The sequence below is a fragment of the Cryptococcus neoformans genome, assembly GCF_000091045.1.
Source record: "Cryptococcus neoformans var. neoformans JEC21 chromosome 4 sequence".
Lineage (NCBI taxonomy): Eukaryota > Fungi > Basidiomycota > Tremellomycetes > Tremellales > Cryptococcaceae > Cryptococcus > Cryptococcus deneoformans.
The window spans coordinates 974521-999854 of NC_006686.1; the positions used below are offsets into that span (position 1 = coordinate 974521).

General features: G+C 48.0%; 8 protein-coding genes across 8 annotated transcripts; 4 read left to right on the top strand and 4 right to left on the bottom strand.

The window, feature by feature from the left end:
• Positions 1-154: 154 nt before the first annotated feature.
• Positions 155-1811, top strand: CND03550 (rRNA processing-related protein, putative). Its single transcript, XM_570526.2, has 8 exons — positions 155-512; positions 562-687; positions 741-846; positions 900-921; positions 971-1120; positions 1185-1324; positions 1372-1487; positions 1543-1811. The coding sequence occupies exons 1-8, from the start codon at positions 180-182 to the stop codon at positions 1735-1737; spliced, it is 1188 nt and encodes a 395-aa protein (XP_570526.1). The 5' UTR covers positions 155-179; the 3' UTR covers positions 1738-1811.
• A 1022-nt stretch (positions 1812-2833) lies between these two features.
• Positions 2834-4023, top strand: CND03560 (hypothetical protein). Its single transcript, XM_570669.2, has 2 exons — positions 2834-3038; positions 3111-4023. The coding sequence occupies exon 2, from the start codon at positions 3172-3174 to the stop codon at positions 3793-3795; it is 624 nt and encodes a 207-aa protein (XP_570669.2). The 5' UTR covers positions 2834-3038; positions 3111-3171; the 3' UTR covers positions 3796-4023.
• Positions 3957-5862, bottom strand: CND03570 (arginine biosynthesis-related protein, putative). Its single transcript, XM_570202.2, has 6 exons — positions 4753-5862; positions 4612-4696; positions 4527-4557; positions 4249-4483; positions 4163-4186; positions 3957-4099 (listed from the first exon to the last, which is right to left on the bottom strand). Exons 1-6 carry the CDS (start codon positions 5794-5796, stop codon positions 4088-4090), a joined length of 1431 nt encoding a protein of 476 aa, XP_570202.1. The 5' UTR covers positions 5797-5862; the 3' UTR covers positions 3957-4087.
• Positions 5863-7462: 1600 nt separating this feature from the next.
• CND03580 (chitin deacetylase, putative) lies at positions 7463-9710 on the top strand. The gene is made up of 8 exons (XM_570200.1): positions 7463-7580; positions 7692-7769; positions 7856-8011; positions 8076-8314; positions 8378-8493; positions 8558-8628; positions 8681-8860; positions 8908-9710. Exons 3-8 carry the CDS (start codon positions 7870-7872, stop codon positions 9390-9392), a joined length of 1233 nt encoding a protein of 410 aa, XP_570200.1. The 5' UTR covers positions 7463-7580; positions 7692-7769; positions 7856-7869; the 3' UTR covers positions 9393-9710.
• Positions 9711-12628: 2918 nt separating this feature from the next.
• On the top strand, positions 12629-14265 carry CND03590 (enzyme regulator, putative). Its single transcript, XM_570198.1, has 7 exons — positions 12629-12934; positions 12990-13219; positions 13272-13518; positions 13571-13717; positions 13783-13869; positions 13924-14093; positions 14155-14265. Exons 1-7 carry the CDS (start codon positions 12707-12709, stop codon positions 14168-14170), a joined length of 1125 nt encoding a protein of 374 aa, XP_570198.1. The 5' UTR covers positions 12629-12706; the 3' UTR covers positions 14171-14265.
• Positions 14253-17067, bottom strand: CND03600 (conserved hypothetical protein). Its single transcript, XM_570559.1, has 4 exons — positions 16391-17067; positions 15312-16290; positions 14853-15265; positions 14253-14800 (listed from the first exon to the last, which is right to left on the bottom strand). The coding sequence occupies exons 1-4, from the start codon at positions 16805-16807 to the stop codon at positions 14450-14452; spliced, it is 2160 nt and encodes a 719-aa protein (XP_570559.1). The 5' UTR covers positions 16808-17067; the 3' UTR covers positions 14253-14449.
• Positions 17068-17478: 411 nt separating this feature from the next.
• CND03610 (conserved hypothetical protein) lies at positions 17479-22713 on the bottom strand. Its single transcript, XM_024657037.1, has 6 exons — positions 20950-22713; positions 19783-20895; positions 18277-19712; positions 18115-18184; positions 18012-18053; positions 17479-17936 (listed from the first exon to the last, which is right to left on the bottom strand). The coding sequence occupies exons 1-6, from the start codon at positions 22642-22644 to the stop codon at positions 17841-17843; spliced, it is 4452 nt and encodes a 1483-aa protein (XP_024512757.1). The 5' UTR covers positions 22645-22713; the 3' UTR covers positions 17479-17840.
• A 299-nt stretch (positions 22714-23012) lies between these two features.
• CND03620 (expressed protein) lies at positions 23013-25096 on the bottom strand. Its single transcript, XM_570557.1, has 5 exons — positions 24270-25096; positions 23653-24219; positions 23447-23597; positions 23333-23398; positions 23013-23281 (listed from the first exon to the last, which is right to left on the bottom strand). The coding sequence occupies exons 1-5, from the start codon at positions 24816-24818 to the stop codon at positions 23121-23123; spliced, it is 1494 nt and encodes a 497-aa protein (XP_570557.1). The 5' UTR covers positions 24819-25096; the 3' UTR covers positions 23013-23120.
• Positions 25097-25334: the final 238 nt, after the last annotated feature.

Sequence of the window (25334 nt, forward strand, 5' to 3'; positions counted from 1 at the left end):
AAGATATGTTGTGCCCGCGAGCCGTCGCTTCAGTCTCGCGCTCAATCAGCAGCGGCCACGGCATTACCATATGTCCGAGTGTGGCACCTCCACTCATCCTCCACCTTCCCTTCTCAATTTTGAACCGCCATCTCAATCCGCACCCGGTCAATATCTGTTCGACAACACAGTGCTCCACAATGCCGATTAGCAAGAAGGAAACAAGGAAACTCAAGAGCAACAAGAAGCTTGCTCCATCCAAGGCGGAAGAGTCCAAGTCCCTCGACAAGCAATCTTACGTTCCGGACGAGCAGATCGAAAGTGGTGATGAAGACGACCAAGACGTCAGCGAAGAGGGTATGAAGAGGTTGATGGAACTTGTCGATGTGGATGACCTCAACGAGTATGAAAGGGCCTTGCTTGGGGCCGAGCAGGGCGAAGAAGACGAAGAAGGAGGTAGTGAAGGGGAAGAGTTTGAAATATCAGCCGGCGAGAGCGTCGACGAAGACGAGGAAGAGCAAGGTCAAAACAAGGTATGCTTCTCTTTGTTTAGCTTAACGTTGATTCTAAAAGGAGATATAGAAACAGGACAACACCATAATCAATGAAAAGCCCGACGACGACGTTGTTTCTCTTGATGGCCTGGGCTCAGATGTCTCTGTGGACGAAGATGCTGTTCCCATGCAAAAAGTGACAATTAACAACAAGGTAAGGCTATCGTCGCCGCAATCTTAAAATAAAAACCTTATAATTCCTATTAGCCTGCGTTGAGAGCCCTAACGGACTCTATTCGAGTAACCAATATGTCCTGGCCTGAACACTTGGTGCTTGACAGCAAAGAGACTGCCGACGTCGATCCCAGTGATGGTGAGTGTCGCCTTACCTATATGACAACTTGTTTTGCTGATAACAGAATCAAGATTTGCAAAGAGAAACAGTTTTGTGAGCATCTACTTCTCAATGTCATGGATGTTGTTGACATTCCTCGCAGCTACAAGATTGCACTTGGCTGCATTCCCCAAGCTAGAAAGCTTGCTTCCAAGCACGACATCCCTTTCACGAGACCGGGAGACTATTATGCTGAAATGGTCAAGTCTGATGAACACATGGAACGTGTGAGGACCAAGCTTGTCGAGGAGGCGTATGTTTTTATTCTTCCGAGTCTGTTGCCTGTCCGATCAGCACGCTTACTTGTTATCTTTTAGCCAAGGCATCAAGAAGTCCGAAGACGCGAAGAAGCAGCGTCAACTCAAGAAGTTCGGCAAGCAAATCCAGCACGAAAAGCTCCGCCAGAGAGAGCAGGACAAGAAGAGCTTCGAAGATCGGGTACAGGGTCTTAAACGGAGTGCGTACTATTGTCAGTCGTAAGCGATAGCTAACAATATTTTGCAGAAAGAAAAGAAGGCATGGAGCTTGGTGATGAAGGAGAGGAGTTCGATATCGCTGTGGAAGATGCAATGGAAGAACAGCCCCAGAAAGGAGGGCGCGCCGCCCCTGGCAAATCTAAGGTCAGTGGAGTTTTTCTCCGACTGTATCGCATACCATTGCTGATGCGTATGGCAGATGCCTCGACACGCTCGTGACGCCAAATTTTCTTTGGGTGGTGGTGGCCGCAGATCCAAGCAGAACACTCGGGAAAGCACGATGGATTTTGGTGGCGGCATGTCTCGTGGTAAAGGCGGAAAGGCTGACAAGGCCGGCAAGGTCCAGTCTAAAGGGAGGCCGGGCAAATCCAGGAGACAGGCGGGACGAGTTTAGGCTCTTCCAAGGGGTCTGTGGGCTACATTCTCTGTATGCATTTCCTGTATATCACGTCGTCTTTTGTTGTCGGTCACTGAAACGCAGACGTCGATGCACGGACGTGTGAATGACTTGTTTGTTAGAGCCTTGAGCTATTTGCCGCTATACGTACTCCCCTGCAGTGATCATATTCGCATCTATAAGGAGAGAAAGAGTATGGCCGACAACTGGATGTTTACAAGCATGCTAAGAAACCGGGTACTTCATATCCACGTTTTATTGTCGTATGCTATACGTAGTAGCAGTCCAAAACACTGGATGGTATTATCTGTTTTGTTTTTTTATTATTGTTCCTACGTACGTACGGGACAACACGAATGACATCTTATTAGGAAGTGTTGTGGATACTAACAGCAGTCCTTGTACGGGTCAAAATACAGGGTACAGACACTGTTGTGACAGTAATTCTGTTCGCAAGCTGCTCAGTTACTACGTAAAAATAGCGTGACAACATCGGTTCTACTCCTGTCAACTGTCAACGAAGAACGGCAGTAAAAGAAGAATGATATTACTGGCAGGATATCATCAGCTTGCTACTTTGTAGCTTTGTGCCATCTCATCCATTTGTCCTCCATCCTTCTGTCGTTATGGGCAGGAAAGACTACGAGAAGATAAGAACGAAGCACGGTGATGCATGCACATATACACACAGCTCATCATCTTCTCCGCCGGCCGTCCGCCCTTACCATGCTACATTAGGTATATTTTATGTGGTAGATGGTGGGCTACCGGCAACCGTCAACCGCCATGCGCGCCCCAAGCTAGCAACAAGCAACAGCCGCATAAATCCCTGCCTCAAGCGCCGAACAAAGGCGAAAGGGTCAGGGAAGCCCCTCTCTTGTGAGTTGGGAGTTTTACCCTGAATTTTCATTGTGAGTCGCCTCCGTTTGACGCGCTTTTTTCATCATACAGGGGATACAGGGCCATAATAATATCCTTCAGAACGAGGGTGTATACTATCTGCAGCAGGAAGTAGTATGGGGATGGACGTGGGGCGGTAGGCTCTATGCATGCATTTTATCATTTACATCTTACCGTGATCCTTCAAAAACCTGCTGAAAATCAGAGCACCTGCGCCCCACTTACTGTCCACGCTCCCGCACGAACCACCGACGAGTCGCCAGCACGCCCGCGCCCAAGTGACTTGACTCGCCAACGAATCATCGAGTACGCATCTCGCATCCACGCTCAACACCGACGACTTGCCATAGTTCATAGCCCAACCATCAGACGTTTGCTCCAACAAGAACACCCAGCTTGTAAGTATTCTCACCCACTTTGCATGGCCCCTTGTCTGACTCCGCCCTCTTCTCTCTCGCCACCCACAACAGCCCATTTTACCTCTGCTCTGCTATACCCCTCGCGCAATACACCTTTTTCTCCCACCCAGCTATGTTCTGCGACACCCAACAGCCACACACCTCTCCATCCACATACATTCACCAGCACTCCACCATGTCTTCTCACTCGCATTCCCAAGTTTCATTCCCTTCGTCCTATTTGCATCACAGCCAGCCTCATATATCCTCACTCACTCGACCTTCTTTTCCGCCTGCTCACTCGTCTCCCAATGTTTTGTATTCATCGCAATCCAATCACGCCTCTCCGTCATCTTATCAAGCATACACAGCTCCCTCTTCACCAGGAGGGTCGCCTTCCGGAGCCACTGTCTCTCAATCCCAGCAAGCCCGTCGGTTCGCTCGCCCAAAACCTCTCAAAAAGTCCTCATCAACCAATGGCAAACATCGTAACGTGCAGGTGTCTCTTGAAGTCAAGGTTGAGAAGGCCAAGGGATTTCATGCGTTCTTTGTGCCGCATTGCAAAGGCGGCGTACCTCCTGCTCCTCCTTGCAGTCCGGTACTAGGGCACGGGAGTTTGAAAGAACGGAGAGACATGGATGGAGGGAATGAAGCGACCTCCTTAGACTATTTTGGAACATGGTCCAAGCACGGTGAAAAAGAAAGTGAGCAGTGGGTAGAAAACGTCGAAGAAGATATGGAAGTGGACAGGATCTGAGGGTTTTAGCGGTGTAGCGGTATGGCCTAAGCGTGTGTGTGATGGGGGTTGCCTAATTAGACGATAGACGGGGCAAGAGTTTATCATTGATAAGTGTTGTAACAACCTTTACAGTCTAACCATAGTCATAAGCATTTTTTTTCATTGTGACATCATCCATCCTTTTCAATGGGGGTATAATAGCACTTCTTCAAAGTGGATATTTCCGATGCATTAGGTCTTGTAGCGCACATGTTCTATCCTACATCGTGCTTTATATCAACTGACAGCCGGAATGGAAATTTTGCTTGATTTAACTTCGGTACTATGCGTTTGCCGTTTATTAGTTACTGCTGGGCCCCTGGGGCAGCTCTACCCGGTTACTCACGCTGCCATTAATTGTCACATATTCCTATGGGCAACTAGTGAGTGACATGCAAGATTTAGGGAAAACCTGTTTGAAACATAACTCACATGGGAGAAATCACAGGTCCAAACTTTGGCTTCTTCGTGACCGTCGCCCAAGTCCACCTCAACTTCTAAATCCTCCTCTGCTAAAATCACACTGGCGCGGTCTTCATCTATATTGGCTTCAGGCTCACCATTGGTAAGCAATCGAAGAGGTGTGGGGTCCGAAACGTTAGCAGAGGGAATGAAAGAGACGGAGACGTGGTTAGGAATAATTGCTTGCGCAGTCGGAGTGTACCCACTGCATCCATAATCAGCAAACGTCCTGCCTACAATTCACTTACACAGCACAGAGAATACGACCCCAGTTGGCATCTTTTGTGTATTATTAGCACTGTATTGATCACCATGACAATTTCACAATCTCACCTTCTCCATACATAGCCGTCTTGAACAAGGACGAATTCGCGATGCTCTTAGCGACAGCTTGGGCAGTCTCATAAGAAGGCGCGTTCTGATAAGACAATGATTGCTGAGCTTTCTTTTCCAAATACATTTCAAGCGACTCACCTTGACGCGAATGGTCACGAATTTGGTCGCGCCTTCACCATCCCTAACGACCAGCTGGGCCAGCTCCTCAGCAAAAGACCTCAGCTCTTCTCTGAAAACCTTGTACTCTTCGGGATGCCCATCTTCAGTGATTTCCTCCATACTTTCAGCTGTCTCACGGCCCTGAGTTTCAAGTTTACCAGCTGCCCCGTTGGCCAGACAGATGATTGAATCATTAGTACTCATATCACCGTCAACAGTGATGTTGTTGAAGCTCCGGTCGACAGCATAGTTTAGCGCAGACTGCAGAGCAGGAGGGCTAATAGCAGCATCGGTAGCAATCACACCAAGCAGGGTAGCATGAGGTGGTTGAGGCGGTCCCATGGAGGGAGCGATCATACCGGCTCCTTTATCAATACCGGCTATGCGCACCAGGCGTTCACCGAGCCTAAACGATTTGGCGCGCAATTTGGGGAACGTGTCTGTGGTCATGAACGACTTGGAAAGGTCAAGCCACGATTTGGGCGAATCATCAAGGGATCGTACAAGCTCGGGGATCTTGGAGATAATTGATGATATAGGAAGGGGTTGACCAATAACACCTGTAGACATCACCAATGTTCCTATTCCACGCTGACCTGGCGGGAGCTGGGAAGTTACAGTATTAGACATTTCCCAGGCATCTTCTAGACCTTTCTTGCCCGTGACCGCATTAGCACAACCGGAATTGACGATAAAACCCCTAGCTCGTCCACCGCCGGATTGCAAAAGCTGAGTGGTCACCGTCACTGGCGCGGCTTTGAACACGTTCCTTGTCAAGCAGGCCGCCGCAGACGCAGGCTTATCTGTGGTAGAAACAAGTATACCAAGGTCGAGAGCCCCTGTCTTCTTTTTTATGGAGGCATGGGTCGAAGCCACAGCGTAGCCTAGGGGAAGTACTTCCGGGGAGTACGAGTGGACATGATGTTCTTTGGAAGGTGTGGATTTGGTGGTTGTAGAGGCGGCGCGAGCCAAGGAGGGAATGGCCCTTGTCACGATTGACGGGACTGGGATACTCGGGGGCATTTGTGCAGCGGAAAGAAATTGGGTTGGAGTTGTAGAGAAAGTCGGTCTCCTCCATAAAGAGAATGCTCCTCGAGTCGGTTTACGCGTAACTGACTCAGGAGTTATCACTAAAACTATTTGCGTCACTACTACTATACTGCTGCTGCTGCTTTATAATGATGGTGATGATATCATGACGGCCTCAATTCCCATTTTTTTCCCTCACTTTTTCCCTTCGTTCTCATGCATGACCCCACAACCTCCTGTTAAACAGTCTGCGTTAGATTGGAAAAAATTGGCTCTACATTTCTTCACCCTTTTGGTAGATCATGCTGTAAAAGAAGAAGTCTCCAAAAAATCTGGCTCCGCGCCTGGTTGACGTGTAATTATCGTTATCAGCATACGCCCACCTCATGATGATGAATGATGATGATTATAATAAGTTAGTAGTAGGCTCGACAACACAACAAGAAGCCAATGTCCGTCGAGGGGCTTGTGTAATAATAATGATGCGCATTCAGATCTGACAGTCATTTTTTTCTCTTATCTTTTTTGTGTGAGTTGAAATGAAGTGGGTCGCATCGACGCAGGTGTAATTCTTCATGGCCTAAAGGAGAAGAAGTTGCGCTGATGGCAGGGAGGGCAGTTGGAGTGGATCGGATAGAACATTTTCCCCTGCTCTGTGTGAATACGACAATTAATGGCCCGAAGGTGATAAATCAGATATATGATGATATGTATTTTGATCATCTTCGCTGGATCAGCACAGCACAGCAGGGCTGGCAGACTGTGCCACCAGTAGTCACGCTTTTCTCATCCCAATCCATCGGAGGAGATCGAAGATCTTGTGCGCTACATGCGCTAGATGTTGTAAGGGGCAAATTACAGAGCGTTGCAGAACTATTAGTTAGGAGCTTGAGGGTCAGAAGATCAGTGATCAGGAAGAAAAATGGTCGGAAATTCCCATGCTATTATTTGTGCACATACAAAATGCGCATTTGCTCTGAGCGAAAGGCACAAAACAATGCTAGTTTATTATTATTAATAGCTTTGCTTTTTATTTATCCATTTATATGCTCACAATACGTGCGTACTTCACAATTCACAGTTCCCTCAGTAGTACGTACGTACGTACAGATGACACAGCATCACAAACCCAAAAAAGTACCACCACACATTGCATCACAGTAGCAACATGGAGTCTGAGCTTTGCGGATTGATTTATTAGAGACTTGCTGTTGGATTCTCTATGAAGAGCCATATAATTAACAATCTGAAATTATACTGTCTTTAGTCGCGAGGGGAAACATGGACGCTGGCGACTGGAGAATCGTCAAATAAAACTTGACTCACATGCTGGGGACCACTGATTGCCGTGGGGCATGAGTTTATTATGGATATGAACGGGCTACCGATGGCTAAATAAGTAAGGATCTGCTGTTCCTGTCATTGCCTCTTTCATCATACAGTTTCGGCGAACCTTGTGCAAAGATAACCCTGAGATAAGTGTACGACCCGAACATGTCCCTGAGGAACAGGTATGAGATATTCAGGGTCTTCACAAGTCGCAATCCGCAATCCGGGATTTTTCACGAGTTGCCGTATGCCGGCCTCGGCTTAGTGCGTATTCCCACCAAGAATCTAGCACAACACTAGCAAACACCTATAAACTTCACTCCTTCTTCCCCACTCCTTCTTCATCAGCGCTGCCTCTCCATCTTCCCACCTCCCCTACTGCCTATATCACGATCCTCTTCCCTCATTCTTCGCCTCCTCTTCTCCCTTTCTCTCCTATCTTTCCTTGGGTACGTCTGTTTACTCATCCTTCAGTCGATCAATCAAACGGTTTACTGTTGTGTATCTGTGATCCTTTCTGCCTTCATCAGATCAGTTGGTGTCTAACCGTGTGCACACAGTCGTTCTGTACAAGGAGTCTCTCTCCCTTCCTGCCTTTCGGCATAACGACGGCCTCTTGCGCACCCACGCAACCACATGTAAGCACATCCTCTCCTTTCGTCTACAAATGGGGAAACTATTACGTATACAATCGGACTAGGACTGACCCCACCTATCCAATCAGAACAGCCCGTTAGAATGTACGGTCATTTATCTCTCTCCACACTTTCCTTGCTTGCAGTGGTGGCCGCTGCTCCATTCCCCGAGTCATGGCTTCAGCCTAGAGACTCCGACGTCTCACAACTGTTCAGACGAGGTGCTCCCGATCCCAAGGCCAGTGGTCAGTACCACCTTCTACTATCTTCCAATAAGTGGGACGAGATTTCACTCATATTTCTTTATAGATTACTTGAGTTACTATCCAAGCCCTGGGTCCACTCCGAACGTCAGCACCATTCCTCAAGCTTGGTTGGATAAACTGGCCACTGTGCAGTTGCCAAATGTCTCGGTAGCTACAGCTAATGACGGTCGTCCTACTTACCCTAATAATGAGAACGATGGAGATTCAGAAATTTGTTCTTTCACCGATCAATGTTACGTAGAGGACGATCTGTACTCTCCCCCCGGTGAAAAGGTCTGGGCCGTGAGTGTTATGTGCTTCTCCCATCGTCTTCATCCAGAGAATGTTCTTGACGCGGGTGTACAGCTCTCCTTCGACGATGGACCAACAGACGTCAGTCCTGCTCTCTACGACTATCTGGCTCAGAACAACATATCTTCCTCTGCGACTCATTTCATGATCGGCGGTAATATTATTACTTCGTACGTCTCAATCTGCAGCATGTACCTGCAAGTGCTATAATATTGACTACTTGAAATGTAATAGCCCACAGTCAGTTCTCATTGCCATTGAAGCTGGAGGTCACCTCGCTGTCCACACTTGGTCCCATCCTTATAGTAAGTATTTGTCAAATCAATGCACGATTAGTTTTTAAGTCATTTCGTGCAGTGACAACTCTCACCAACGAGCAAGTCGTTGCAGAACTCGGCTGGACCATGCAAGCCCTTAGCGATCTCAATGGTGGCCGAATTCCCATGTACTGGCGTCCACCTTATGGTGACGTTGACAACCGTGTTCGAGCTATTGCGAAGGGAGTATTTGGCTTGGTGACTGTCCTTTGGGATTCGGGTGAGCATCTCGTTTCATGCTGTGGACAAATTGCTAACGGGTTATAGACACCAATGACTGGGCTATTTCCGACCAGCCAGACCAATACTCTGTTGCAAGCGTTGAGGCTTATTTCGACACTTTGGTCACTGGCAATCGAACCCAAGGTCTTTTGCTCTTAGAACATGAGTTGGATAACAACACTGTCGAAGTCTTCGAGACGGAGTACCCCAAGGCAGTAGCTAATGGATGGTCTGTCAAGAATGTGGCAGATGCTTTCAGCATGAAGTGGTACCTGAACTCTGGCAAGGGCAACGACGACGTTGTCACAACTATGTCTGTTGCCGGGACTCTGACCACGGCCAAACCAACTCATACATCCACCTCTGTCGCTTCCGCGACTGCAACCTCCAGTGCTTCTGTCACGGACTCGGCTGGTGTGTCAATCGCCTCTGCTGCCAGCTCCCAAGAGTCTTCTTCGTGGCCCATTGCCAACAGGCCTTCTCTCTTCGTCATCGCGTGCGGCCTTGCCCTTGCTGCTATTATGGTCTGATAAAGGCTAGGTTCAGTTTTTTTTTGTCGATCTTTTAGATCATGGACTTTCATTCGCATTATGTAGGAATCGTGAACATATAATTCATTTTTGATTGCCATAGACAGTCAAGTACTATTAGATTGTAACAGAACATTTTTTGTGAACAATGGACAATTTCATTGTAGTAGTTGTTCATTAATAGTCATCCCGTTCATTAATAATAGTCATCAACATTCATTAGTTTTTTCATTTAATAGCACAACCAATACCGCGCGGACGTGTCCAAATTTCGTCAAAAAATAGAAAATGCGAAATGTGATTTTGAAAACTGTGAAATGCGAGGTGGCGCAAGTGCAAAATGCACTTCTGTAAATGGGAAGTGCAACGGAAATGGTCCGAGCGACAGCTGATCGATGCGCCACCGACCCTATATCTTTATATATTAATATTCCCTTCTTTATATATTAATATTCCCCGTGTCACCTTTGAAAATTTCCTCACTTTTTGCCTTCGTTCTCATCCATGACCCCCATAACCCCCCATTCAACCACCACCGTTACGTAGACGAAAATCGTCTCTACATGCCTATACCCTTTTCAGACGTGCATGCATTGGACCATGGACATGAAAAACGTCGCCAAAAAAAATCTTGGTGGTGCCTGATTCGTGCCTGAAGGTATGGATTCGTTCGTGGCCCCCACCATCATCATTCAAAAGTGTCATATGCATGGCGGATATCGCCGCCGCCGTTTCATTCGTCGTCGCGTTGTTCGTGGAATAATAACCTTCCAGTTTCTAGAACTTTCGTTACGTTTCTTCTTCTGTTATACGTATCTTCTCATGCCACGGCTTCCTGGACCTTCTACTGCACTATAAACTGCTTTAACTGCCTTTATTCCTCTAAAACGCACCTATCCCGACGACTCCTCCTTCCATCCCCTGTCCCTAGACACCCTACCCTGCCTGGGGACCCGCCTTCTCTAACTGTCCATCTTCAGTCACACTCAACCAACCGCCACCGTCCTCCAGTGGTCCTCTCCCTGATGGTGACGTTCCCCGAGTTTTACGCCCCCTCGAACCAAACAACAAACAGCAATCGCCATAACTTGGCTGCCTGTGCCCAAAATATCATGCTAGATTTTGGATCTGATGGCGCGACTGGAAGTGGCCCGGCGAAGCTCTCTCTAGCTGCTAACCCTACAATACATGCTGTGCCAATGAAGCTGTACAGCTACCTCTGCCTACAGATCCTGAACCTGAACCCTACGAGCTAAGCTTTCGACCAGTAATTCGGAAGGTACGCCTCCCTTCTACCCAGTCTCCTTGATCATACCTCTGTGAAATCACCTAGAATGCAGCCGGCTTCAGAAGCAACCTTCGCAGCTATAACCGCGCTTTAGCTATGCCTTTTATTGGCTTCAGACATCGACATCAATCCGTCTGGGGACTCAAAGGCATTCGATCTGTTACCCATTTGCAGCCGAGTCTTATCATCTCATCAGACTCCTTTTGTCTGCGCCTGGAGACGCCTCTATTTATGCTCAGGTCGGTATGTCCGAACTTAACGAAGATAGCAGAGTCCAGCAACTTAACAGAGTTGAAATCCCGTCAACTACTGTGATCGGCAATCCTCAGGCGGATTGAGCAGATGTCGCTGTGTGTAGTTTCTTATATCAAATAACTCCTAACAGTTAAGGCAAGACTGTAGCGAGAGCCTCATGTAAGTACGTTTTACTTCACAGCTGTATAGTATAGCTAACGTTTCCGCTGTAGGCAAATCTGCTCACGCCTACTAAACCCGAAACAACATGATCATCGTCGATACAATCGTCCTACTTGGATGACGTCGCGGCTATACCATGCAATCTCTAAAATAGAACCTAGCAGCGGCCGTGGGACCATACAGGAAACCTATTGAAGTAAAAAAATCTCAACGTGTGAGCGAGAAAAGCCGCCACTTTTTACACCTCCATTTCATTCTGATTTATCACCAGGGAGAATATGGATGGTAGTCCTAGATCCCATCTCGCTGAAGGGCGTAACTACCCATCATCAGTTATAGAACTTACATTCTCTGCTAACATCGTCATTTCAGGATGAGGCAGGAACGATTCAAAAAGTCCCTATGGAGCAATCCTATGCCTTAGGTCTTTTTGAGCGCCCAGGCAGTTTTAATGCGCTCTTCAATATGGGCCCCTTTTTCAAAAGTTGACAGTAGACACTTACTCAGCTCCAAATCCCAATGAGAATGCCTCCTCCTAGCCTTGATAATACGTCAAACAACGGGCCCGAGTCACAACACATCATTTATTCATCTACGCCACCTATCTCAACAGGTAAACTACCGAAACCCCCTCTCTTAAATTGCGCACTCCTTCAAACTACACAAAGTGGCATTCTGATCCATTGTTCGTCATAGCACCTACAGATAGATCACATGTACTGTCCAACAAACCACCCAACCTAATGAGAACTACTAGATGTAACCTCATACCCCTTTGAGTGATAGGTTTTGTCGCCCATTCCAATGCCGATGGGAATACTTTACAGTAACTGGTTTGGGATGACGATCTATGTGGTGAATTAAGACCCAGCCCAGCGCATCACACGCTTACATACGTAGAACGATAGGGCCAGCGACATGATCACGATCTGAACATTTTCAATACACCACTTCGTGTCTCCGTTGAAAAAGTACAAGTCTTTTGTCTTTTCCTTTCACGATGGCCAATGGGTTGAATTGTAGGGCCCAGTTTTAAGAAAGATCGATGGTCTCCATGTCACGGCACTGAGCCTGCCGACGCCGTGTAATTTGTGAATACGCCAGACAGCTCAATAATTAACTCACCCCTCAGAAAAGGGAGGAACATGGGTCTAGGATCAAATGAGCCACTGTACAAATGCATCATAATACGTACCACAACACATTTGGATGAACGAACACGTCCATTCTCATTAACAAAACCATCCAAAAACTGAATAGAATTCCCAAAATTAACTTGGTGCAATTGAATTATTTACCCGAAAAACCGCGAAGTCTTTCGCGGGTCATCACTAGTTATTGATCAATTCAATCCATCGCTCAGCAGCGATGGTCCGTGGAGGATACGAAGCTTTCTAGGCGAGGACGGACAGTCGCTACTGCAACTTTTGCGGTAAAAGTCCCCCAAGACCCAATGTAGCTTGAGGTCTGATAATATAAGGCGCGGGACGGCGAAGCTGACAGAAGACTCTCACACCGAACCGCGCAGTACGTACTTCTTTGTATTCCAGCTCTTCCTTTTACGCTTGCATTCTTGTGCAGACTATCCACAGTGTTACCAATCCCGTCGATGGACCAGCAGCAAGTATCGCCGAGTATCTCATCAGACGTCCAGCAATCGGCGAACCAGCATGTGCCTTCCCAGGCCAAGCCTCGGGCAAGGTTAGGCCCCACCGAGGTAGTCCAACTTCCGGCGTCAGACTCAGAGCCCGACGATGAGGACGGGAACAATCAGGAGACAGATGCAGGGGGAGACGGGAGTCCCGACTTCTTAAAAGATTATCCAGAAGATACAGAGGTGGGATCAGCGCTCGTAGCGTACCAGCACGTATCAGATGCTAAAGGAGACATAGGATCTTCAACTCTTGCATCTCCGCTTGAAAACACCTCTACTCGTACCTCTCAACTTTCCGAGGTTTGGGAACCATTTGAAAAGGCTATGTCTGCGTCAAAACGAGCTTACTTCACCCCTGCCATCAGGCGCTTTTGCCAACTTGACAGAGTTAGAAGAGCTGGATTTCTATGATAATAGACTCGGACCTCACGTGAGGGATGAGGAGTTGGCTGGATGCCCCAATATTAGGTATGTTCAGGGACATTTGCGCAGGATCGCAGAAGCTAAAAATGCCTTTCAGTACACTGGATCTCAGCTTTAATAACATTCGGCATGCACCCTCCCTCCCCAGCCTGCAACATGTGAATACGTTGTATCTGGTTCAAAACAAAATATCTAGGTTAGAAAAAGGCGAGCTCGATTGGTGTCAAGACACAATGAAAAGCTTAGAGCTAGGGGGTAACAGGATTAGGGTCATCGAGAATCTCGACAAATTGATACATCTGCAGGAACTGTGGCTGGGGAAGAATAAGATCCGCGTGCTTGAGGTTAGGCCAGAATTTGCTCAGTTACTTTGTCGTGCTGACCAGAAATATCCAGAATCTGTCCACATTCTCTTCTTTACGCATTCTTTCTTTGCAATCAAATCGCATCACCAAATTGGAGAATTTAGAGGGACTGGTCAATCTTGAAGAATTGTATCTATCCCATAACGGCTTGCAAAAGATTGAGGGTTTACATCATAATGTATGTCCTTGTTCGTTATCATATTTTTGATGCTCACGCGATGTTTCAAATGATCTGCTTAATAGATCAAGTTGACTACACTGGATGTCGGTAACAATTTCATAAAAGAGATTGAAAATCTGTCGCATCTATCAAATCTGGAAGAGTTTTGGGTATGTCTATATCACCTTGCGTTCTAATGACGATCAAATGCTCATCCATTCCAGGCAAGTAATAATCAAATCGGCAGTCTCCATGCACTGGAATCTGAACTTCGTCCCCTAACTAACCTCTGCACTATTTACCTTGAAGGAAACCCATGCCAGAAGGAAGATATGGGCAACTATAGGCGAAAGATCATGTTGGCCTTACCCCAAGTCAAACAAATTGATGCGACGTGAGTGACAGTCAATTCAATAAAAGAACTTGCGATGCTGACGGAAATGGCTTTGGGACAGGTATGTGAAAGCTTGAACGAGAGGCTATTGAATATGGCCCTCTAAGGTGAAAACATGACCATAAACGAGGTAGCATTCCATTGTAGTCATTGTACAGAACGATACATCAGGTATGCATGACATGTCTGCCAACAAAGCAGAGGAATTAAGAAAGTAGGAAAACAGATACTTATTGTACATCTAACCTGCATACCATTGCTATCTGCCTATGGCTATCCTCTATTCTCACCGGTTAGGCAGTTATCACAAGGTGTTGATCCGTGCAACGCCTTTGAATTCATCCCCCTCCTGTTCCTCACAGGATTCGCTCAATTCTCCGTCTCTTCAATTCTCTGTCAGGCTCTGGAGAAGGAGCGGGCGTTGCCTTGTCCAGTAACTTGAGAGCATCTCGTACTGCCGACGTTTCTACCTCAATATTCCTCCGTTTTTGCTGAGTATTAGGGATATCTGGCGAGCCTAACATCGGCTGACGCGGGCGCGAAGACGCCGAATGGGCAATGACAGGAACTGACATAGGGACACTGACGGTCGGCGCAGGACTAGCTGGCGTTGGGCTCATTTCCACGCGCGGCCCAAGGCACTTTGTTCTGCGAGCGACAACATCTGCTAGAAGGGCAAGTGAGGCAAACTTCGCATTAGGATGTGCCTAGTAGGAGGATGTCAGCATTGATGAGGGATAAAGTGGTAGCTGCGCTTACCTTGAGTTGCTTCCAGGCTTGATCTGGCCTGAGGGTGGCATTGTCATCTTCGTCTACCTCGGGTACGGAAGGGAAAGACATTGAAGCTTGTAAAGCCCCAGAGGGTCCACCGATACCAATGATATCGTCAGTACATCCCCCTCCTCGAGAACCGCCACACAATTCGGCATTACCACAGCAAACCATTTGAAGAGGTGCAAGCGGTGTGTCATCCTCCACCGCTGAAGGTTGATTAACGGGCGGGGTTGGCGGTGTACGAATTTGGTTTGAGGACGACGAAGATGCTTGGGTAATACCCGGAGATGGTGAAAGGCCAGCCTTGACGTTCATGCAATTTCCTGGGCATGATGAACAGGGCTTTACGGAGGAAGACGATTCGGCAGCTTCGAACAAATGTTGACAAAATTCACGGCCTAGTGACTAATCAGTATAAAACGTCCTAATTAGCGAGTTACTTACCGAATGAATCGTCGCGACATGCATCGCAATTGGATGGGTCACCAGTACATATTGCCTCTCGCGAAACTGCAGGAGCCGCATTGAGAGACCATATGGAAGCCTTAGCTGATCCATTGCCCTTCGTACGAAGCCTAAGTGGCAGGGCGGCTGAGGAAGACGATGCAGTGACAATCCCTGAAACGGCAGTGGTCGTTGCCACTGTTGTCTTAGTATCTGATGTGACAGATGTTCTCACACTCGCCGCCGCCGCCGCCTCTCGACAGGCACAAAAATCGCCACCAGTGCACAGGCCACATCTGTCATCGTCTAGCGTTTTAAGGTCATGACTGGGCGAAGAGATGTCTGGCTTGACGTCCTCGTCAACAGCTCGGCAGAGACATTCATCGGTCGAATGACATAATCCGCATGCGACCGCATGGTCCTCGGCCGCAGATGGGGCGAGTGTAAGATGCTCTGGTGGGTACTGCTCCTGACGAGCATGGGGTCGTTGGCAAGGACAGTCTGGATCAGGATTTGGGCAAATAGGGCAATCTTGAAGAGTCACGTTTCCAGGTCGACTGGCACTCCTGGGGGATAATCGATGTGCGCTTTGACGTCGAGGTATGCTTGGGCCAGGGACAAGGCTATCTATTGTTGACTGGTCAATATCCATTCTCACAATGGTTTCCATTCCACTTCCAGCTCTGAGAGCCTCAATTTCGATGCGCATGTCTCGCACAGCCTCCTTCAATGTCCTGCGTTCCATCTCCCAGACATCCTTCTCCCCGTTATACTCCATGCACTTATTCTTCAATTCATTGACTTCAGCCTTGAGCCTCTCATTGTCTGCCTTGAGAGCTCGTGCCACTTCTTGAAGACGAACGTTAGAATGGATTTCGTCGGCCTCGTATTGGCGTAGACGTTCTTCGAGGGTTTGGATGTAGTCGGTCCGACGCGCGCGGTGCGCCCGCTGAGAAAGCCGATTTTGCGACTGGCGTTTCTATTTTATTTTATTTTTCAAAAAGGGGGAGAGAAGGAAAGTCAGAGTCTATCTTATTCATTGTCCTTCGATAACGGGAATCTTGGTGAATGTAACTCACGTTGTCTGGCTCATCGTTGCTGACTTTTCGACCTGGTTTTGCCCTTTCTGGGAGCACCCACTCCTTGCTTGGCTTTGCAAAAATTTTCCCAGCAGAGGATGACGTATCCTTGCCCATGATAGGGGTGGCTGCTACGGCAGTGGAGGTTGAGGAAGAAGAGTTGGCACGCGGAGCAGGTGATGGACGTGCTGAAGTAGGGATGTTGGTTGCAACAGATTTGACTGCGACCTTCGGTGTAGAACCGGAGCTGATGGCAGAGTTGAGAGGTGATTGGGTCGACTTGGCTGCCACGGGGCGCGTTGACAAGGATGAAGTGGACGATGGGGATGGGCGAGACTGAATACGTGGTGCGGAAGGCTTGGACATGATAGTCGGTCTAGTGGCGAGGAGGATTGGTGGGGGGACAGCAACGGACATGTCAAGGCTGGCGCGTTGAGCTGTAAAGGGACAGGGCGGGCGAAGGAGGCAGGGAGATGGTGGGGGACCTGACGAAAGGGTTTTAAGTGGAAAATTAGGGGAAAATTAAAGAGCGGAGAGACAGCGATTGAGCAGGGGTAGTTTTTGTGGGAGTGAAGAGGGAAAAGAGCGGCAGTGATGGAAAGGAGCTGCTGTCTAATCTGATAGCGGGAGATCGGCACTGCCCTCGCGCTGCTTTCTCGTTTGAGGCGCTTCTAATTCGCTCGGCCGAGGAGGAAGGTCCGTGCATACACAATTACCAACCGCACTTATTTATACTGTACGCCGAGAAAGCACACTTCGGAACTAACCCCGCCTAAAACTTATTCCCTGTAATAGGCGGGATCAAATTTCTATTGAGTCACTGCGACGCGGGAATATTTCTAGGAGCGGCATTAGAAATCACTGGTAAACCTTTATTGTAGATCGGGACAGTCGATTAACAAAAGGCTACGTCGGCCGAAAGACACCAGATCGCATTAGCCCAGAGGCCTCAGGGCCAAGACTAATAATTCAGGGTTTTCTTTATCAGATACGCACTGTCCCTTTATCGCCTGCTTTCGGCGAATATCGTTCTTTTGCCCACACGCCACCCAATGCCCCCTTAACTAGCCACAAAGTCGCCACAGATTACAACGCTGCGTATGAACAGGAGTCCTGAGCAATTGAATGGTGCTACAATTCTAAAAGAAAGAAGTCTAATAGCGCAACGTTGATGCTTAGCTGCCGGACTGATCAAGGTTGTCTGCTGTCGTGACAATAATAGCCGTTTCGGTAGGGAGCCAATGATGTAGTTTCTCATCATACTGATATGCTAGATCGAAACTAATATACTGTGCTATACTACGATTTGCTCTTCAAATGCTGATGTCGCCAGTACTCGCAGCTACTACTATTTGCCACAACCCAGTCATTATCATTCGTCATGATACGTCAGTAAATATTACAACATAAAACATTCACTATCCATCCATCAGAGTCCACAAGGTTGCTTTCAGTTGAGCCAGCCTCGGCAAGTCGCGGCGCCACAAAGGCAAGGCACTCGGAGTGCTGGATCAGATTCCAGCGGAAATTTGTAATCATACAGAATCTGTGACATGAAAGTATCGACGCCCGTCAGCCATCAAATTAGCCATTCGCATTGATATTGAGGGGGGTCACCAACCTCTTCTCCGGGATAAAGGGTTCGCTCAGCGTATATAACGATCTTTATTCGCTTATTAGCATGCAATGTTCCCCAGACTGTATACATGGTCGTTGTGACTCACTTTCGATTGTCCATTGACTTTAATGATTTTGGCGTTGGCCGACGGATCGCATGAATGGTTGATAAGCCGGCTACGTTTTCGAGGGAACGAGTTGAAGAATAATAAATTAACAAATTACTGTCAACTTCACGTTGCTTGACTTGTCCGAAACACCTTACTTACCTTACTGATCCTTTGAAGGTGGCGTCACAAACGATATCGTTATCAATTCTAAAGAGATACGATGATCCAATCCCCTGTTTTAGATATCGCTGCTCCCGCACATCCGCCACGGTGGCCCGCACTAAATCACCCACGTATTCGCAAACCATTTCCCCGGCATGGATCGTCTCCATCGCATACAGCCCATATCCTTCAATTGCTGACCTCGCGAATCTAAGCTGCTTCTTTCTGATACGCAATTGATTGAATGCAAACAGATCGCTTTCGACGGTATTATTAGCAGCAACTGCTGCTGTTTGTCGGTGCTGATCACGGCCAGCAAGACGAGCCGTCCTGCCTGTAGTGATCCCTCCGACATCCTCGGAGTTGACGACAGCTCGGTTGCGCTGCGGAAGATATCTTGACTTTTGCACTTGGGCAACTTTCTTCCACCCTTCAGCTCGCCAAGCCCCTGACTTGTGAAAGAGAGGGTGGCCTTCATCGACCAAGTCTTCTTCGCCATCCGACCAAATCGGCTCGAGGCCATCTTCCTGGGCGGCTAATACTCGACCAAGCCAGTACGCATCTTCTTCATCCATAAGTACACCGGAAGCCAAAAGTTTATCGACCTCAGTTTTAACGACTTTCTTTTTCTTGGGTGGTTGAGGTACAATATCTTCGTCGATTTGGATTTTCGTAGCCGCATCGTCGGCTTCTTGGTCAAGGCGTACTTTCTTTGTAGCCTTCCCTCCCTTCGCTTTGGTAGGTCTCTTTTTGCCTTTGGTAAGCTCAGAGATACTCTCAGAAAGTAATGTCTCGAGCTTGACGACCGTACTATCATCCTGCTTTCCTTCCGCCTTTGTGACTTCCCCAATGCTGGCCAATGGGACTCCTTGATTTTCTTCCACTTCGTCAGAGTCCACTCTGATCGTTTTACTCTTTGGACCTTTGGCCGCCTTAACTGATACTACATCTTCCTTTTTTCCAATAAGAGAAAACTTGCCTTCCTTGTCGATATCTCTTTCCTCCCTTTGGACCGAACGGGCAAACGGCCTGTCATCTTCTGAAAGTGGCGAGGTCGAGCTTGCATATGATGGAGCCCGTTTCCTGTTCTGAGCCATAACAGGCACTTGCTCATCATCGTCGTCGCTACCAGATACTGAAGGTGAGTATACCTTCCTCCTGATGGTCGCAGACTTTCCCGACTTCTTCACAGCAGGCATTGGTCGAGACTTTTTCGTGATTGTCAAATATCGCCAGTTGCCCTTTTTGCTTTCCCCTACACCACCGGTCACAGGTTCTGAGGCGTCTGTTTGCGCACGAGGTCCGGAAGATGTATGGACAACAAGCGATAAGCGATGACCTTGTACCGCTGTGGTGTCCAATACGCGCTGGACCCTATATGCAGTGGTATCGTCGGCAAAAAGAATGTACCAGCCCAAATGGCTATGAATAATCTGTTTGCCATGACAAAGGAAAAGAAAGAATTGTGAGTAATTAAGGCTTTGCGTTCAGGGCAGGGCTTACCTCTGTCGGCCTGAAGGCCTTGAAGTGATCCCTCAAATAACTTTCATACTCTCTTGCAGCGGGTAGAGACTTAGCGTCAATAAATACGCATGGGTGACCATTCTCCCTGATTGCTTCCCTAACATCTTCCATTTTATACTCGTCCTCTTTGCTCGGTCCTGTGGCAAGGCGTTTCCTCTGAGGATATGGTACTTTCGTGGGATGCCGGGGTCGCTCTTCCTCACTCTCTTCAGAATAGGAAGAGTATGAAGAGTAGGAAGAATAAGAAGATCGTGACAGCGATCTCGCGCGCCAATGGCGGGTAGATGATTCTCCTTTCAATCGCCTGCCGCGTTCATTGGTCCAACTGTCTTCTCTCCTTTCCCGTGGATGTCTGACGAATGGCGCGCTTGTGAAGCTAGACGCCAACTGTTGCACTGGTTTCCCTGGTAGTATCTTATATCCCATTTGCTGCTGCGATATCATTCCTGCACCGGCATTGAATGGTCTATTAAGGAATGATTCATCGCGGAATCGGTGATTGTTGAAGACGAGGGGAGGAGCTGATGGGCGATGATACATCTTCTGTCCTAAAGGCTTCAGTACGCCAGGTCTAATAATCGGAGCTTTGGCAGACGTATCAAATGTCTGCTTATCGATCAAAGGAGTGCTTGCATTTGGAGCATTTGGAGGTCTGGACGTCGTAGCCATTGCTGTCCCGGACAGGGGTGTCACCTTCATGTCGCTTGGCAACGCAGAAGGCTTCTTAGGAGGATACCTCCTTTCCATCTCTTCTTTCACCGCCTGTTCTGCTCTCTTCCCCCTGCCGTCCAACACCACTCTGATTCGCTCGCCTCCCATGCTTATCTTCTTTCCATCACACACCTTGACGGCCATACTTGCTACATCGTGCGCGGTACCAGGACGACCCAAAGGGGGTCCCTCGAACTTGACCCAACATATTCCAAGCTGCATGCCTGTTTTCCGGTCAACTTTAGAGTCAATCTCTTTGATGCGGCCATGGGGTCGCAAAAATTTGGTAATCTGGTCAACCGTAGTCAGAGGACCAAGGCCTGTGATCAAGACAGCCGTCGGTGGTGAAGGAGGTTTGGGAGTAACGGAATACAAATCCCACTGTGATTTAATTCAGTTTTGCTTATAGAAGTGAAAAAGGATACGGATACGGACCTCGTAAGTCAACTCGTAAAACGCCGCTCTTTGCTTTGAGCTCCCTCTTCCCCTCCCTCGCTGTTCCTCCGTCATTGACAGTCTCGGATCTGTCACCTGCACAACTTTTCCGCCTTCCATCCCATCAACCCTCTTCTCTTCTTTCCCTGATTTATCTTCCACTTTTTCTCTAAGATTGGTGATAAAAAAGTTGCCTATTCCCGGACGATGCTTGGTGCAAGGAGGGGGGATGTATGGGGGACGAATCCACGGGGGTTCTGGTACAGTCTCAGACGGTGGAGGTGGTATAATGGACGTTTCCGGTAATTGATTTTCGGCATTATTTGGAGGAGAAAGTCTCTGGTGACGAGTAGATATTTCTCTGAAGTGGAAAGACGGCGGCATCGAAGTACCGTCTTTGTCGAGAGGGTTAGGTCGTGACAGAGCGGCGGATAGAGAAGAGAGACGAGACAATGATGATGATGAGACTGGTTTCTGGGGAAATGATATAGAGAGGGGCGGTAGAGGTAACTCATCAGGTAAGAGGTGTTGATTTTGATCAAACCTTGACGATTCAAGGGATGGAGATGTGGGCGATGAATTTTCCGGTAGTGGCGGGGTGGGTGGACGCTGATCCGGAAGAGGTTCACGATTGCAGGATGGTTTCGAAAGTATATCTAAAGAAGGCGGTGAAGGGGGATATTTGCCAGTTGGTGGAGATGGATTATCCTGTATGGTAGACTTGAGATTGACATGAGGGGGCGAAGGGCGAACTAATTGCTTAGTTTCCAGCTTTCTCGGCACAGCGATACTGACCCCGGATCGGGAAATTGAGTTCTCAAGCAATCCATTTGAAAGCTCTTTCTCCCCATTTTTAGATTGAGAGCCATTATATCTTAAAGGTTCTCGATTCTGCACGGGTGGAGGCGAGCGGGCGGAGGACGAGGAGGACGATGAGACCGAAACTGGTGACCGGTGCCTGCCTAAAGATGACTTAAGTCTACTACGTTCAGGACTTGGACTTGGGGAAAATCTGGCCTTGCTACGCTGATGTTTGTACTCTTCGCTGTACCTGTCGCGCTCGTCACGCGAGCTCTCTCTCTCTCTTGAATGGTCTCTGTAAAGGCTCCTATCTCTCCCTTGCCCATTCTGATGCTCTTTCCCCCTTCCAGGTTCCCTATGACTGTGACCTTCTCCCCCCCCCCTATCTCCGTTTGTTCCTCTAGACCTGTCGCGCTCATGATATCTGCCTCGATCACGATTGCGATCATCTTCAGAATAAAGGTTCGCACTAGACTCGATGAAATCAGACCGAGGGCGAATTTTCTCCTTATTTATTCTGTGAATTGAGGAAGAACTTGCACTAGTTCTTTCATCCCTATTATCCCAGCCCCCCTTTCCATTACCTCTCTCCAAGCTGTCGCCACCTACAGGGCGGTTGAAGCGACTGACAGGGGGACCCAATCTGCTCTCCAAACTCATTGGTGCCGGCCGCTCTCCGTTTCTGTCGAGGCTTTCCTTTCCCTTCCTGGGAAACGCGAAAGAGATTCTCTCATCTTCGCCACGGTGTTGCAGTAAGCCATTGCCGATATCAGCGTTGCGGAACGCGGAAGGAGACGCAAAGCCGCGGAGGGCTTTGGGGCCACTAGGTGGCGCCTTTTTGAGGCTGCCGGAGGGCGACTCTGATGGATTGACACCTTTCTCATGAGGTGCCATTTGTGACTCGGAGCAGCTTGGAATGGGACGAAATTCAATAAAATTTGGTAAAAGAGGATAATGTCGCGAGGTGTCGCGAGTCGTTTCGCGAACGAGGCCAGCAGGGTGAGCGAGACAGAAATAACGAAGTATCGAGCAGATAATATTATGTAATCTCCGCGGTAGCGCACGAAGCTCAGCAAATCAGACCTCCCGCCATCGGTCATACATGATGAGTATGTAGCACCGTGACGTACATAGTGTATTAAGAGCACTATTTATACGTATCAATCAGCATACGTACCATACTGTAGGTGTATCATGTCTGCCATTGCCCCCGAAAGCAATATCTACAACATTTATGAAGTATTTATACATACGTACAATACAAATCTTGTGCATAAGTAACCAACATAGAGTTTCGGGTGTTATAGTTTACGTAGTACGGTCTTCTGCTCCACTTCACTCGACAGCATTATCCGCGTCTCTTTCCATCTTTAAGCAATGCAAATACGTCTCCTTTTATGAGTGTGACGTGTTGCCAGCTGAATCTCGTCGCATTGTTCGGCCAACTGCTCACCAGCATCTGCATACTGCTTGGTCAATTCCTGTTTGTGCTGCAGAACAGCATCTTTGGTCTGAACAAGGTCTTCAAGCCCTAAGATGACACTGAGTGAAAAAACAGCAAGCAAGATTGATTCCGCCTTACGACCGAAAAAGCCTTCCCAACGCCGCCTAATGCTCTCAAACTGATTGATTTGGCCTTCTAGGATTTCTAACAATGACTAAGCAGTCTCCGTCTCAACACATAAAAGTCACTGACCATTGGGACCCGTCCACTTTCCTCCATGATCGAACACTTGAGTGGTCTTCATACGCTTGAATAGAATATCTTGTGGATCAACTCCCTTAATAATAGTGAGATGGTCACTGAAACCCTTTGGAATGACGAAGCGGCAACGCTTGTTCTTCCTCTTTTTTTCCTTCCTATGAGTACCTTACTGGATAAATGACTTGAAAGCTACTTACAGGATTTGGGTGACCTTCGGCACGAGGGGTGAAATTGAAGATATTTTCGCTCTCGTTATCCATCGCGCGTCGTTTATCGGGCGTCCTCTTCGGAGTCTGTTCGGTTCCGTCAAAGTCGGTCATACTGGAGTCATCTTCAAAAATGAGCCCTTGGAATGATCCTTTAGCGACAAACTCGTCGTCTAGAGATGCGTCCGGTCGATGAACGTGGCCATGGGTTCCAGCCACATTGGAGGATCCACAATGATCAGGATGATTAATGTTTGCCTCGACCTGATGACGGTTAGTTGTAGGGGTGTGAAAATGCTTATCATAATGTAAATTGAGCTCTTGCCCACGCTGTTGACTCGCTGTGACGTTTGGGGGTTGATCAAGTGTTTCTGAGTCCCTGGACATGTACTGAGAAGGCTCCGCAATGATTTGAGGGCAATCATCCACGAAGGTGTTGGTTGGGCAGACGATTTGCGGGTGGGATTGGGAGACATCACGACCAGACTGGGAAAGCCGGGAAACGCCAGAATGACCTTGAACGGCGAGATGTGGGTTGGTGTGATTGTTGTTAGAGAGCTGTAACTGCAAAATCAGCCGTCTTCGCAAAGGCCCCATCTCCGACTCACATGCTCTCTTTTCTGTTGAATGATATCGCTTGGAGGAGGCATCTTCTCCATCGAAGCTGATCTCGAAACCTGTTGCAATAGTTGCAGATCGCGGGGTCCAGAGGCTGACGAATGACGATAGCCCTGTGAATGATGGTTGGAAAGCTGAGGTCTTATTGATCCCCGAGAGCCAAAGTGGCTGCTCCTTTCAGGAGCAACTGAAGAAAATGTTTTTGGACCTTTGTTTTTTGAAAGCTGCCGATGTCCGGCGCCGAATGGGTCATCATCCTGTACCTTGATTCTCGCATTCTCGAAGATCTGAAGTGATTGCTCGTCAGGGAAGGGAGTGATCTTCGCACCTTCTCGATCGGGTTCACCGACAGTGTCGGCACGATGAAAAGTAGGTGGACTGTGGTCAACAATAAACGCGGTTGGGGGAAGGTAATGGAGTTGGACTTTCACACCTTCCGAAATTGAACCGAAAGGTGAGCGATCAGAAGCGCGAATGGAAGGATGTCGGCGCATGAGGCCTGTGGACTTATTGACGGGAGTCACTGCGAGTTTCGACATGCTTGAAGGCGGTCGTTCGTGCAATAACTTGTAGCACCTGCAATGATGAGTAAGGAAAGAAGATGTGATGGGTGGCAAATCGAAGAGGAAGGAAGACCCAAGTGGGGTTATGCCTGATGGAAGGAAAGAGGAACTACGAAGATAAGGAGTGAGTTTGCAATGAATGAAAGGCAGACAGATTTCAAACGAGACAGCCTAATGATGAGGATGGCCACAAAATGTAGAGACCAAACCTTGTTTCTTGTAAGGAAAGGAGAAGGAAAAGAGGCAAATGAAGGATGGAACACTCGCTGTAAGAACGAACAACAAATGAACGCGACGTAACTTAATATAATGATGCGGAAAGATCACATGTGTTCCCGTTTTACGTAAGGCAGCCTAAAAGTGCTCTTGCCTAACATATTAGGCTTTGAGGCTTCGCAAGCCTCACATGCATCCTTAAATGAGGGCGCACGCCTACAGAGCGTCTTCGAACAAATAATAATAAATAATTAAGGAGGCAAATAATAAAAGGAG

What these genes read in the sequence shown, in the direction of transcription:
- CND03620 (XM_570557.1), bottom strand. Translation starts at nt 24,818, where the DNA reads ATGTCGAAACTCGCAGTGACTCCCGTCAATAAGTCCACAGGCCTCATG. An exon ending in AAAGTGGACGGGTCCCAATG is followed by an intron (nt 23,399 to 23,446) that starts GTCAGTGACTTT and finishes AGTCATTGTTAG; the next exon opens with AAATCCTAGAAGGCCAAATC. An exon ending in TTGGGAAGGCTTTTTCGGTC is followed by an intron (nt 23,282 to 23,332) that starts GTAAGGCGGAAT and finishes GTGTCATCTTAG; the next exon opens with GGCTTGAAGACCTTGTTCAG.
- CND03590 (XM_570198.1), top strand. Translation starts at nt 12,707, where the DNA reads ATGGACCAGCAGCAAGTATCGCCGAGTATCTCATCAGACGTCCAGCAA. An exon ending in ATAAGATCCGCGTGCTTGAG is followed by an intron (nt 13,519 to 13,570) that starts GTTAGGCCAGAA and finishes AGAAATATCCAG; the next exon opens with AATCTGTCCACATTCTCTTC. An exon ending in TTGAGGGTTTACATCATAAT is followed by an intron (nt 13,718 to 13,782) that starts GTATGTCCTTGT and finishes TCTGCTTAATAG; the next exon opens with ATCAAGTTGACTACACTGGA.
- CND03610 (XM_024657037.1), bottom strand. Translation starts at nt 22,644, where the DNA reads ATGGCACCTCATGAGAAAGGTGTCAATCCATCAGAGTCGCCCTCCGGC. An exon ending in AGGCCTTCAGGCCGACAGAG is followed by an intron (nt 19,713 to 19,782) that starts GTAAGCCCTGCC and finishes CATGGCAAACAG; the next exon opens with ATTATTCATAGCCATTTGGG. An exon ending in ACCTTCAAAGGATCAGTAAG is followed by an intron (nt 18,185 to 18,276) that starts GTAAGTAAGGTG and finishes TCGAAAACGTAG; the next exon opens with CCGGCTTATCAACCATTCAT.
- CND03560 (XM_570669.2), top strand. Translation starts at nt 3,172, where the DNA reads ATGTTCTGCGACACCCAACAGCCACACACCTCTCCATCCACATACATT.
- CND03550 (XM_570526.2), top strand. Translation starts at nt 180, where the DNA reads ATGCCGATTAGCAAGAAGGAAACAAGGAAACTCAAGAGCAACAAGAAG. An exon ending in AAGAGCAAGGTCAAAACAAG is followed by an intron (nt 513 to 561) that starts GTATGCTTCTCT and finishes AAGGAGATATAG; the next exon opens with AAACAGGACAACACCATAAT. An exon ending in CGACGTCGATCCCAGTGATG is followed by an intron (nt 847 to 899) that starts GTGAGTGTCGCC and finishes AACAGAATCAAG; the next exon opens with ATTTGCAAAGAGAAACAGTT.
- CND03600 (XM_570559.1), bottom strand. Translation starts at nt 16,807, where the DNA reads ATGTCCGTTGCTGTCCCCCCACCAATCCTCCTCGCCACTAGACCGACT. An exon ending in GCAACGATGAGCCAGACAAC is followed by an intron (nt 16,291 to 16,390) that starts GTGAGTTACATT and finishes AAAATAAAATAG; the next exon opens with AAACGCCAGTCGCAAAATCG. An exon ending in ATGTCGCGACGATTCATTCG is followed by an intron (nt 15,266 to 15,311) that starts GTAAGTAACTCG and finishes ATTAGTCACTAG; the next exon opens with GCCGTGAATTTTGTCAACAT.
- CND03580 (XM_570200.1), top strand. Translation starts at nt 7,870, where the DNA reads ATGTACGGTCATTTATCTCTCTCCACACTTTCCTTGCTTGCAGTGGTG. An exon ending in CCGGTGAAAAGGTCTGGGCC is followed by an intron (nt 8,315 to 8,377) that starts GTGAGTGTTATG and finishes GCGGGTGTACAG; the next exon opens with CTCTCCTTCGACGATGGACC. An exon ending in CACTTGGTCCCATCCTTATA is followed by an intron (nt 8,629 to 8,680) that starts GTAAGTATTTGT and finishes CATTTCGTGCAG; the next exon opens with TGACAACTCTCACCAACGAG.
- CND03570 (XM_570202.2), bottom strand. Translation starts at nt 5,796, where the DNA reads ATGCCCCCGAGTATCCCAGTCCCGTCAATCGTGACAAGGGCCATTCCC. An exon ending in GACGGCTATGTATGGAGAAG is followed by an intron (nt 4,558 to 4,611) that starts GTGAGATTGTGA and finishes AATACACAAAAG; the next exon opens with ATGCCAACTGGGGTCGTATT. An exon ending in GGTCGTATTCTCTGTGCTGT is followed by an intron (nt 4,484 to 4,526) that starts GTAAGTGAATTG and finishes TTATGGATGCAG; the next exon opens with TGGGTACACTCCGACTGCGC.